Genomic DNA, 12,099 nt, shown 5'->3' with positions numbered 1-12,099 from the left:
TCGTCTCAGTAACCACAAAATAGCTCACATTGACAGTAATAGGGATTTCTTGGGAAAATGCCTTATACCGACATCAAGTAAACTGCAAGTAGACTCTTACAAACAGATACCAGTCTCAGATTTAGGCCAAGACATTGTGATCCATCACGTGTATTGACTTCTCAAAACTGCATTGAACTGCAGCATCCATGGTATGAAGTCTCCCTGATTTTCTTCTTCTTTCCCTTGTCCTGTGCACAAGTATGATCACCCCTGTTGCTGGGAAGGTTGTGTTGCTCCACCCAAGCCATTTTGTTTATTTCCCCGTTTTAAGAGCAAGGGCTGTGTAGGAACACCCATAAAAGTGTATAGTGTGAGAATCACTTACTATTATACAATTTCACAGACCACTGATCTGCCAATGAAGAGCAGGTCAGGTCCTAATTAAAGAGCCATTCTCTCACTTCATATTGATCTGATCCACTCCAGCCCTGATTGGCAATGTCTATCACATGCCCTCCTCCTTCACTTGCACTCAGCAGGAAAGATCAACTGACCACAGATGACTGTTACTCAGTGGACAAGTAAGATAACAAACAAGCGGGAGTCAGAAGCTAAGACAAGACGTATTTTTTAGAAAAGGCATAACCAGTGCTAGAAAACTACTCAACTACCATACTTCAGTAAAAAGTTTGGGTACTTGTATTTCCATTTTAATTCATACTTTCACAATGAAAGTGAGTGAAAGTTTTTTACACAATAAATCAAAGATTAGAGGAAACAGCTCAAAAAACTGCAACAAGAGTTGTGTTACGTAAATCGTCTCACAAGCCCCTCAGATTTATCTGGTATCCCTGTGTACAAAACTGAATATAAAATAGTGCAAACTGGATTTCGCGTCAAGCATCTTCACTAATAAAATGCCGCTCACACACTGATGCTTCAGCATTAATCATCAAATGATGTCATGTATAATAATGTATTAATCAGAGGGACCAAACCAGTACTTTTACTTTAATACTCTGATTACATTATGCTGTAAGTAGGATTTTTCATGCAGGACATTTAATTAAGTCTTTTACATTACTAGAGTAAAGGACCTGATCTTCCACCACTGGTTGTAATGATATCCTGGACAGTGTGAACAAGGTTAATTGAGACCTTAAGCACAACTTGGCTCCTGTATCTTATTTCCATTAGAGTGATAGTATGGAGGGTAGAGTGAGATCAGGAACAGCTACAGCTGGAGGATGATCAGTGTCTTGATCAAGGACACTTCAATCGGGTTAAGCTGCCAGTGTGCTTCATCAGAGCTGCTTGTCACACACTCGAATAGCTTCAGAAATCCCACACCTTTGTGACCTGGTTTGGGAGGAGGTTACAGTTACAGAAACTACCAAACACTTCTGTCAAGCTGTGATTGGCCAGCTGAGAAAGGAGTCCTTGAAATTCTCACTCTGTCTTTTTTTTCATTTGCTTCATAACTATCTAATCGTCTGTCACTTTTTATGTGTACAGTTGAATGCATCACTGAACTTCTTCCAGGAGAGACAGTCTAAAAATATGTCCGTTAAAACCATATATGAAATCATATCTCACCTCTCTCTGTGAAGGCCAGTGTTTAGCTTGCCTTTGAGTTTTGCCTTTAAAAACAACAATGAACACATTTTCTGATATGGTTGGACAACATATCAGACAAACTAGTTCAAGTGAATCATAAACTGAAAAAATTCAAAGTTTGGGGGAATGATTCTACTATCCATCTTGATATTTCTTCTGACCTTAACGTGGTGGATGGGGTTTGTGTGTGTAAGTGATCCTGGAAGCCGTGTTGTCAGGGGCATCAGCTCCTGGTAGGGTCTCCGGAGGCATGTTGGTTCAAGGGTAAAGGCCAGACGAAGAGCGATTCACAATAAACTACGTCACCTTGCCCGGATAAGGAAAAACTAGGGAACAATCCTGGAGCCCGACCTGGAATAAGAGCTTGCCGGCAAACGCCTGGTGACCGGCCCTTGATCCATGAAGCCATGGAATTATGTAGAGCGACCACCCTGTGGCCCCACGACCTTCAGGGACAGGCATCAGGTTGGGGTGGGACGTAACCTCAGAAGAAGCTAGACAACATTGCCTGGGAGGGGGACATTTGGACTACTTTGCTTGACCTGATACCATGACAAGCTGTTTAGCTAAATTGCAAGGGAAAGAGTACCTGCACACTTGAATCAAAGCTCCGTTTTACTTTTACACATCCTGATAGCTTAGAAATGATCATCCATCCATTCATTATCTATACCGCTTTATCCTTTAAGGGTCGCGTTACGGGCAGTATCAATGATTCAACAAGATTGAGTACCATTTTGAAGATTGCAGGCAGGTTTAACTGTAAATGCTAGATTCTGGAAGGGAAAAGATCTGCATGTAGTGGAGCAAGAATGACAGAGGTCAAGAAAGGTTTACTCTACAGTTATTCTTCCACAAAGTTAAGGAAAGACTACATAATTTCCAGGTTTAAATGACATAAATCCAAATCTGATGGAAGATAGCTTCAGGGCTTGGTTCTCTGTCAATAAAACGGCCTAAAAAGAGGCTGAAATGTAGGAAGAAAAATAATCAACAAGATGAAAGGAGCTAAAGAGTGAGATAATAATGAGATGGAAAGAAGTAGGGTGAACTAATCTCACATATTTATATCTCAACAAGGACTTTATGACCTAGAAAGCCACACTGCTGTTTATCTGGAACGCTCCAAAACTGTAAGCTACACGCAACAAAATCAGGCCTGTGAGATGCTGCGTTTACAGTAGAAACTTATCAATAAAATAGCTGTCAATAAGGTGCATTAAAAGCTGAGTTGTGTGCTACTTAGTTGTTGGAGGACAGAAAGAAAAAAGAAAGTGAGAGTGTGTAAGAGAAGGAGAGAGAGGGTGACTCCACTCCACTACTCACCTGAGAGTGTTTCCTACGGTATCTATTGATCCATTTTAACCTACTTAAAGACAAGACAGGAACACACTGACTCAAACAGCCACAAGCTCACGACTGCACACACCCACACCTACATAAAAAAACACAGAAGCACGCAGACGTGCACACATCTTCCGCAAGTCTCCATGCTGCGATGGAAACATCAATAGACCTCTTGAAGCCATTCTTAATAATCACCCGAGAGGAATCAAACGCAGCCTGTTCAGTTTATGCCAAACATTACCTGACAAACAAACAAAACAATGCCCCAACAAAACAGCAGACAGAGGATTACCCAATGCACTTGCAAGCTAATTAGCTCTACCTGTAAAAGGAAGAGTTGGCTGGGGAACAGGAAGGGAAGGAGAAGATGGGAAGAGAGAAGAAGGGAGGGGGGGCCAGGAAAAGACAGGAGAAGAAAGCAACCACCACTCGTCTGACCTCATTTCCAGTCCCTGTCTTTGTTTCTGCGCGTGTGAGGGAGGCGTCATTGGGATCATGGGGTTCTACCTGACATCACACCAGGGAGAACGGCGTACCATCAAAGCACAACCCAGGAAGCTAAATCTCTGAATCTAACTGGTAAGTGGGGTAGAATGTGTTTTTCCATGTTGTGTAAAAATATATATCATTGTTTGTATGTTTGCATGTGCTTATCCAGTCAGTCAAACTTGTGTACCTGGGATGCGTGGGCCCTTGAGTGGGTTGGACAGCGCCATGCCAATCTCCGTCATGCCGTAGCGTTCCAGCAGTGTGTGTCCTGTAATCGTCTTCCAGCGCAGCAGAGTGGGAAGAGGGAGAGCAGCCGAGCCCGAAACCATTAACCTGGTGGAAGAGGGTCAAACGTGAGCAAAACACTCCAGGCTCCAAATAACAAATTTCTAGATTACTATGCTATAAAAAAAACTGTGAAACATTTATATTCTGTTAGGACTGCAACCTAAGAGGGGATCGGGTAGTGATGGACTTGAGAGTGAAATACCAATGAAAATTTTGAAGAAAGAAAAAAGTTTTAGATAATTAGTAAGACGATTTTTGAACATCCAGAGTGCACATTATTTTAGTTATTTATTTCTATGAATTAAAACATTTCAATAACATCCCCGGTGTTTCCCATTAATTACCAAGTTCCCCACAGTATAGGCAGTGTGCCACACTTCCGCCAAAAATATTTTGACACTTCTCTGTGTTTCCCATACATTGATTTATTTGTGGTGGCCCGCCACAATATCAACAATGACTGCCGAATATGGATTTTCCTTTTTCATTTTATTATTTCAAATGGCTACATTTTTATTTCATCTTACAGCTTTGTTCAGGGTATTGATTTATTCAGACTCACTCATAAATACATTTATCTTGTGTGCGTGAAGAAATCAAAAGTCACCAGAAAATGTGAATGCTTTTATTCATATTTAGACTGGGATGGCGGTTTCCGTACCGACCTGACCTGAGTCGAAGAGGGTTATTATTTGTCTGACACACCCCTCCGAGGCAAACCTCGTGTTACCTAGCACCAAAAAATAGAATCGCACCCTGCATACAAGTATTACACTAAATACGTCTACCCAAGCGTAGCTGTCTGCGATTGATCCCACAACCAGTACCTGATCCTTTCCTTGCAGATCGCTTTGACAAAGTCCTTGACATGAGGCTGTGTCAAGTGCTGATCATAGTACTGGATCAGCTTAGAGTAGATAGTTGGCACGGCCATGAACACATTAACCATGGGAGGCTTGGAGCTCAACAGCAACTCCCACACCTGCAACACAGCAGAGAGAGAGAAAGAGAGAGAGAGAGAAAAGGAAGAGATAAGAATACCATGTAATTGAAGAGGGGGGAGAAGGAAGGACAGAGATAAGGAGAGGTAAAAAAGGAAAGCAGTGTATATAATGGATGGGGCCAAATAAACAACATTATTACATCCAGATTCATTCCATAAATGTATGTGATAGAAAAGTGTGACATTTTTCTTCCCCCCTTTACTTGATGTAAATGGCAGAGTATCCTCCAGACGGCAGCCTTATATTAAACCTGTCAACAAAATGCCAAAAAAAGACAAGGAAAAAAAAGTCCTGATTCGAAAAGGTCAGGGAGAGGAAAACAACAGTGGACCGCTGTGGGCCAGTTAAAGGGCCTTCTGTCCAGCTTCTTTTGACAAATGTGCTTTTTGACCATTACAGAGGCTTTAAACACACTGGCATACGTTGATGGACATAAACTCACCTCATATAAAAAAAAATAGTGTTCGAATACCACATAAACTCACTTGTTCAAGGACAATGCCATTTAACACACCCCGCCCCACCCGCTCTACTTCATCCCGCGCACAAGCATTAGTCTGCGTACGCCGCAGTAGACGACGGGAGGATGGGACAACAGCATGAATTAAGTGAAGGTGAACGACAGCTTCCCTAACTCTGGTCCCCCCCTGGGAGACAAACGCTCCTCCCCAGCTGTCTCCCTTCCCCTCCACTCTTACGTCTACTTATCCTCACTTCTTCTTCTTCTTTCATTCTACCTTCATTTCCAAAGTGCATCTTTGTCAATCTCTACTTTCATCCCTGACCGTGCATCTTCCCCTCACCTTTCTTTCTTCACTCTTCCTTCTGCACCCTATCTCACATTCATTCACTTACCTTCTTTCTCAATTTCATAATTTCCTGCTTCATTGCCCTCACTTTCTCACACACACACACACACACACACACACACACACACACACACACACACACACACACACACACACACACACACACACACACACACACACACACACACACACACACACACACACACACACACACACACACACACACAGTAGGTTGCTGTCTCTCCCATCATCCTTCTCACCTACAGGACCATCACATCCTTGTCAATGTGACAGAAATGTCTAAACTCATCCTTTCCACTTTTCCTTTGAGTCACCTCAGCTTAGATGCCCTCTTAATTTTTCAGCCATTTACTCAACTTACACTCGCCTCCTCTCCGTCTAATAAACAAACACTACTGAAATATATAGATAAATAAAACCAAGATGATTAAGACTTGTCTACAGTCTAATATAATCACAATGCCATTTCTCACAATATCATTAGGGAAGTTGATGTAAAATGCTTTGATGCTTTGACAGCTCACCTGTACAAATACAGAATAAATGTTTGTGCAGAGAGCAGGATTATTAACCGTGTGCCCTGACCATTCTGGGTGGTGTCTATCAAGTGCAGTGGAGCGCTTCCACCAAGTCCAGTCTAGAGGAGAGAGGAAGGCAATTTATGTCTGTCAAAGAGCTGGCCTCCACCTAGGGGACATGATGTGGTGAGAACCCAGAGCCATGGCCTGCATCCTAAACAACTCTATGAGCTGCTCAGCCCTGTGTTCAACATGTGAGTCCAATATGACTGCTAATTTTCTTTAAAGGGGATTAGCTGCTGCACACAAATTTTTCCACAGCGCTGGGTTTTGGGAGTCAAAAGCTGGCATTGACGCTTGGCAATATTAACATTAGCAGGTATACTACTTACCAAAGTTCACCATCTAAGTTTTGCATGCTACAATTTCAGCACAATGTATTGAGGCGGCTGGACTGTCATTGGTTTAGATGGAATTTAGGTATAAACCAAAGTACTGGACGAACTGGAAATTGAAAGTCAGGTGTGATAACAGTTACAACATTTCTGAAGGGAGCATTAATGCCTGAAACAAAATTTCATGGCAATCCTTTCAATGATTCATTGGTAATTTTTTAAAGACATTTCATTCAAAACCACAAATGTTCACAGCACATTGGTGCAAGAGGAAAAGTCTGGGCATCATCCAAGTCAATATCCTCTGGGGAACATGAATGTCTTAACTTTTCATCCAAAATTGTTTTCCAATATATCTACTAGATTTTTAACTATTTCACACGATAAATGAAAAGTGTGACCTGCTGGTGGCATCCGAGGAAAAGGAAGGAGCTCACCAGAGCCAGTGGGCTTCATGGTCTGAAGACCAAGAGTGTCTGTACAACTTTTCATTGAAATTCATCAAAGAGTTGCTGAGATATTTCAGTCTGGAAAAAGTGGTGGACGACCGACAGCCTGCTATATGGATTCGAATTGCCGTCCCTGGAGCCAAAACACTGTCAAATGCTTTGTGCCCCAAAGTCTTGTTCAACGTCAACCATTAGCGTATGAAAATAGGACTATAGAGTTTGGACTTGCAAATTATAGTGGAGGCCGATGTGAGTGTGTAAATAACACAACCATCAATCAGTCTACCTTACAAAATGCCTTTACCTGTTACAACTCAATAATTCATGCATTATCCTTCCCTTTTAATAGATGTCTGAACAATGTATGTGCCGTGAGTTTTCACTAAGTTGAATGAATAATTCCATCATGCGTAATCGAAACATTATTTGCTGTGGTGAAGTGGGAATTCAAGTACACAAAATATGACCGTGCTGCGTGAACACCAGGAGGAGTAACTGCTCATGTCAGCCTGCAACATTACAGCTGAAATAGACCTATCTGCGATTCACTGGATCAAAATTCCTGGATTGAAAATTTCAGCCACTATCTCTAGGCAAAATCAGAAAAATCAATGCCGGCCTCTGCTGCCCAGGCTCCCCTTCAGAGATCTTTGGGGAGAGAAGAGACAGACTATCGATCACTTCATCAATGCACTGTAACTTCAGGAGAAGGAGAATAAAGGCTTTTTTCTGAGCTTGAGAGAAGAGGTTTTGTGGTTTGGTAGGCAAGGTCAGGGATAACAGCTGAATACTGATAGCGATGATACTGTAGCAATGCATATCTTGACAGATAGATATGTCCTTTGAAGTCCTTCCCTTTCCATCTACCTGTGCTGCCATTGAAGCTGTAGAAATCCTGATATACAAACAAAAACACACATACTGGGGAAACACGTGCATCTAAACTTCTATACACACACTTAGCACCCCATCTCCCCCTCCCCTCTTGGGGGCCAAACAAGCACTATCATCCTTCAATGTCAGCTCATCGATTGATCTGCTGCTTAAGCCCCTGCTGTGAGTCGGCATTGGTCAGATACAAAGCCACACAGGGCAATTCATCACTGAGCCCCAAACACTTAGTTTGACAGGCGGGGGGGCAGGGGTGGGGGCGGATGGGGGGGGGGGGGGGGGTTGATAGAGGGAGATAGAGGGAGAGACAGACAGGAGATGAAGCGAGAAGAAAAGAGGGAAGAAGAGAAGTAAAAGGGGAAATATATAGTGAGAGCGACTGATGTGGAAGGTCTTTTTTTCCCCAAGCATTTTTCAACCCTGCAGCACTTTGTCTATACAGAGCTACTTCTTGGTTCTCACATTTTCCTCCTGAGCCTCAGTGATGTAAACCTACCTCTTATATTCAGGGGTGTTGATGAAAGTTACACTGAACCAGGAGAAAGGGTTGGATCAAGAAAGAGACAGAGATAGAGTCTAGACCTTCTGAGGCTGGAATTCCGGCAGCATGATGCAGGTGGCGCCCACCCAAAGTGGGCACAGCAGCTTGTTTACGATGCCATGCACGTGGTGGAGAGGCAAGCTGTGGAGGATGACATCTTCTCTGGTCCACGCCCACTCTGAAACCAGACAATGGACCTGACCGCGTGGGGGAGGGAGGACAACAGAGAATAGGAGAGTCAGCATCTCTTATCATCTTCCAAATTAATAATACCCAACCAGCTCCCGCTGTTGCTGACATGATCCTCTCCCTCATGCTCTCAGTTGGTACGCTTCAAGATTTCAGAATAGATTTTTTTGTTAAATTCTTCACCACCATACAACAACACTCTGGTAGTGTGTATCTTGTTGTTTGTAATGGGAGCAATGTATTCTCCATGTTGTTATTGATGAATGAAATACATTTACCTACGTAAAGGATGAATATTTTAGAAGAAACTCCAAGGATCATGTGTGATTTTGTGGTCTTCGCTTTCTGTATCTCATTTCCTCCCAAATTCCATCTATTGCAAGTATGACTTTTGAAAAGCCCAGTGACCCCAAAGAACAACGAATATGGTTGCAGATGGACAGATGGGTAGTTGAATAATAATAACTCAAAATCGATTAGTTATTAAATCCTACTAGACTATGGTCTACTACCACTCCTGTAGATGCAGACATGTGTTTACGTCTGTACAGAAAAATAAACCAACTAAAATTTGCTGTTTAATTTTCATGTTTTCAAAAGGAGCTGGTGATGACAGCATCATGTTTATAGTAATTAACAAGAATAAAAGAAAAATGACAAACAAATAATAAAAAAGCCTGAAATCTATTTATGCTTTGAAAAGACAACATTTACCATGGCTTGGATGCTGCTGTGCGTATGTAGAACTCCCTTGGGTTTCCCTGTAGTACCGCTGGTGTAGATGATCATAGCTGGTCGCTCAGCCCAGTCTGTGATGGCTGTCTCCTTCTCTTGTGTGTCTCCCTCTTCTGAAGTGCTCATGTTAGAAGTAGGCGGCAGTGTCAGGCACGGCAGCCCCAACTTCAGTGCCAGTGGCTCGAGGGTCTCAGCGAAGGGATGTCCCGCCACGAGCAATGAACTCTGGGAGTCAGAGATCACGTACTCCATTTCCGACTCAGGGTGTTTTCGGTAGAGTGGCACCGCTGTTCCGCCGCTCATCCAGGCGGCCCACTGTGCAACTGTATAGGACGCGTCATTAGCACAGAGGAAGGAGATTCGTTTGCCTTCCAGACCCCCTAAGTCAGCGTTGAGAGCAGTGCTGATTCTACTTGCAAGATCTAAGCTGCTGCGATACAACTGCTTGTAGCTGTGGCTGCCACTGCTGTCTATGATAGCAAGCTTGTCTCCAAATGCAGGAGCTCTGACGAACACTGGCTTGTGGTTTAGCGACAATGGGGCTGTAGTCCAACTGTGAGGCCGTCTTTGGACCACAGTTCCGAGAAGACATTGCCCTTGCTCTGATGGAAACCAAGTTCTGTGAAGAGCGGCTTTCCAGTAAGACCACTTCAGAGCAGCAGCAACAAGTCTGGACAGCATGTTTGAGACTTAGCTGTTCATACCATCCAGAGACTGAACCTCAGGACAGCTTCTTCTCAGTCTTTTGCATTTGCTCATATCAGATAATATCTGTGAGTTGACAGGGGAAAAAAAGCTCATGAGATTATTCTAATCAAACAGCACAGCAAAGATCAACATCTTCTCCCAAAGGAAAATACTCTACGAATACAACTATTCTCACTATGTAATATTTAATTTTACCAACTGGCCATCACTTTTTCATCATCATTGGATTATTTGACAGCAACTCACTACATGTGCCCCAAATGTATTGTTTCTCATGGAATTTCACGGTGAGCATACAAGTGAGAAGATGGCAATGATTAGTTGATTGACAGATATTTTGTGTCGCTCTCCCATAAAGCTGGGGGACTGAGAACAGATCCATCTGACGCAGCAGGAGAGGCGGAGATCCTGACTCTTCGGTCTCAAGTGTGTGTAAAACTCTCACAACTACTGACAAACCACACCTCCAGTTTGCAAGGCAGGCTCTTTTTTTTAAGTTTAAGACTTTGTCCCAGTCCCCCCCACCTCCCTGAGCCACAGAGCAACACAGCAACAGTTCACACAGCCAACTGTGCGACTGCAACAATTGTCTATGATGTTTTCATATTAATGTCTTAATTTAAAAAAGTGTTTCATATCATATCAGTCATATCATGTTAAACACTTGCACTTTGCTTTCTGTACATAGGATTACACCATATGTTTTTATATCTTCTTCTCAGACTGTTCTAAATGCTTGTGTTGCGGTCGACTACTTTCTTCAATCATTTTTTTTTTTTTTAAATTGTCTCTTACTTTGTGGCTGCTATGACAAACTATCTTGTCTCCACATGTCTGTTAAAACAAGGCCCATCTCTCAGTCACTTCTGTAAACATGTGATAATTGACATTTATAACGTTATTCAGTTCAGCCAGTCTCAGACTCTCAGCGACACAACATCCAGTTGGAACAAGGTTTTATAATCATGATGGTTGTCGACAGGAAGTTCAGGTAGTGACATGATATTTGACTTTGTTTATGTAACTAACAGTGAAGACAGCGACACAGACCGGACCTCACTCAAAACACGGACGATTAAAATGCCTTTTTTCTTCATGGGACTAAGATATGTTTTAAACACAGGTCGTGTTCTGCTGGTCACACATTTACATTATCTTATTTACTCACCTTATCTAAAAAAATTTAAAAAGCCGGTGCGTCTTGGGCTTGTGGTGAAGGACGGTGCACCGGCATCAATCCTCCGGCATGAAACAAATCGATGTCAATGGTTCCCGCCTCGTGAGTACACACAAATAAATACATTTAAAAAACGAGTTATTAAAATTACTTAAATGACTAAACTATTTAAGATATTTTACTAAATTGATAAATTGCACTTCCTTTTTAAATTTGAATCCTTCAATTTAACACATTGTCTTAATGAGATTGGTTTACTTGTGAACAAGAACAAACAATTTTAAACATGGACAGACAGGAAATGTATGTACACCTAACATTCCTTTCACACCGAGGAAATACTGCAACCACTGGACTACAGTCTTTAAAATTAAAAAGGCCTGAAAACTGTTCATCCAAGTTTGTGTTTGAAGATGTGGTACCTGGTACTATTCTGTGACATGGTTGTCTTTATGTGAGACCAGAGGTAATGAGGCAGTGTTTGTAGTACAGCTTTGTTGATAAATAATATACAAATGCAATTCCCCTCCGTTGGTTAAGCAGACATTTTCTACATTTTCCTTTAGGAATTAATGGTGAGTGAGGAATTCATCAGCGCAGTGCCCCGTGACGCTCAGATACAAGAGACTTTAAAACCTGAAGATCCAATAACGAGGGCATGGGGACGAGAGTATATAGCCTATGCAGCTGCCCCACACAGAGCTGTGTTTGGCTTTAGATCACATGCCAGCCCTACCACACAGTGTGCCAACTACCTTGGCTGGCTTCATAATCACAGTGCAAGTAGGCACATTCAGCCGCCAGCTGGCAGTCGCGGGCCTCAGATAAGAGAATGGTACAGACATGGCACACGTTCAAAAAGTTTTCACTTCCCTTCCCCAAACCCCCTACACTGCAAACGAGGATGGCATGTTCCTGACGAAATTGGAGCCTTTGTTT

General features: G+C 42.5%; 1 protein-coding gene across 3 annotated transcripts in view; it reads right to left on the bottom strand.

The window, feature by feature from the left end:
- The window catches only part of acsf3 (acyl-CoA synthetase family member 3), a 41,270-nt gene extending 30,032 nt beyond the window's left edge, over positions 1–11,238 (bottom strand). For 2 of the 3 annotated variants that reach the window (XR_004790511.2, XM_035628396.2), the window contains exons 1-5: positions 11,152–11,238; positions 9,255–10,046; positions 8,393–8,548; positions 4,551–4,705; positions 3,623–3,768 (exon numbers count right to left, since the gene is read on the bottom strand). Coding sequence is in view for 2 of the 3 variants with exons in the window: in XM_035628396.2 (XP_035484289.1) it covers positions 3,623–3,768; positions 4,551–4,705; positions 8,393–8,548; positions 9,255–9,956 (1,159 nt within the window). In the remaining variant the exon portion in view is untranslated. The remainder of the gene's footprint in view (positions 1–3,622; positions 3,769–4,550; positions 4,706–8,392; positions 8,549–9,254; positions 10,047–11,151) is intronic. The other variant, XM_035628397.2, reaches the window with a different exon arrangement.
- Between the last annotated feature and the right edge of the window lie 861 nt (positions 11,239–12,099).

Source organism: Scophthalmus maximus, chromosome 4 (genome assembly GCF_022379125.1).
Source record: "Scophthalmus maximus strain ysfricsl-2021 chromosome 4, ASM2237912v1, whole genome shotgun sequence".
In the NCBI taxonomy this organism is placed as follows: Eukaryota; Metazoa; Chordata; class Actinopteri; order Pleuronectiformes; family Scophthalmidae; genus Scophthalmus; species Scophthalmus maximus.
This window is presented reverse-complemented; position numbering and strand designations above follow the sequence as displayed.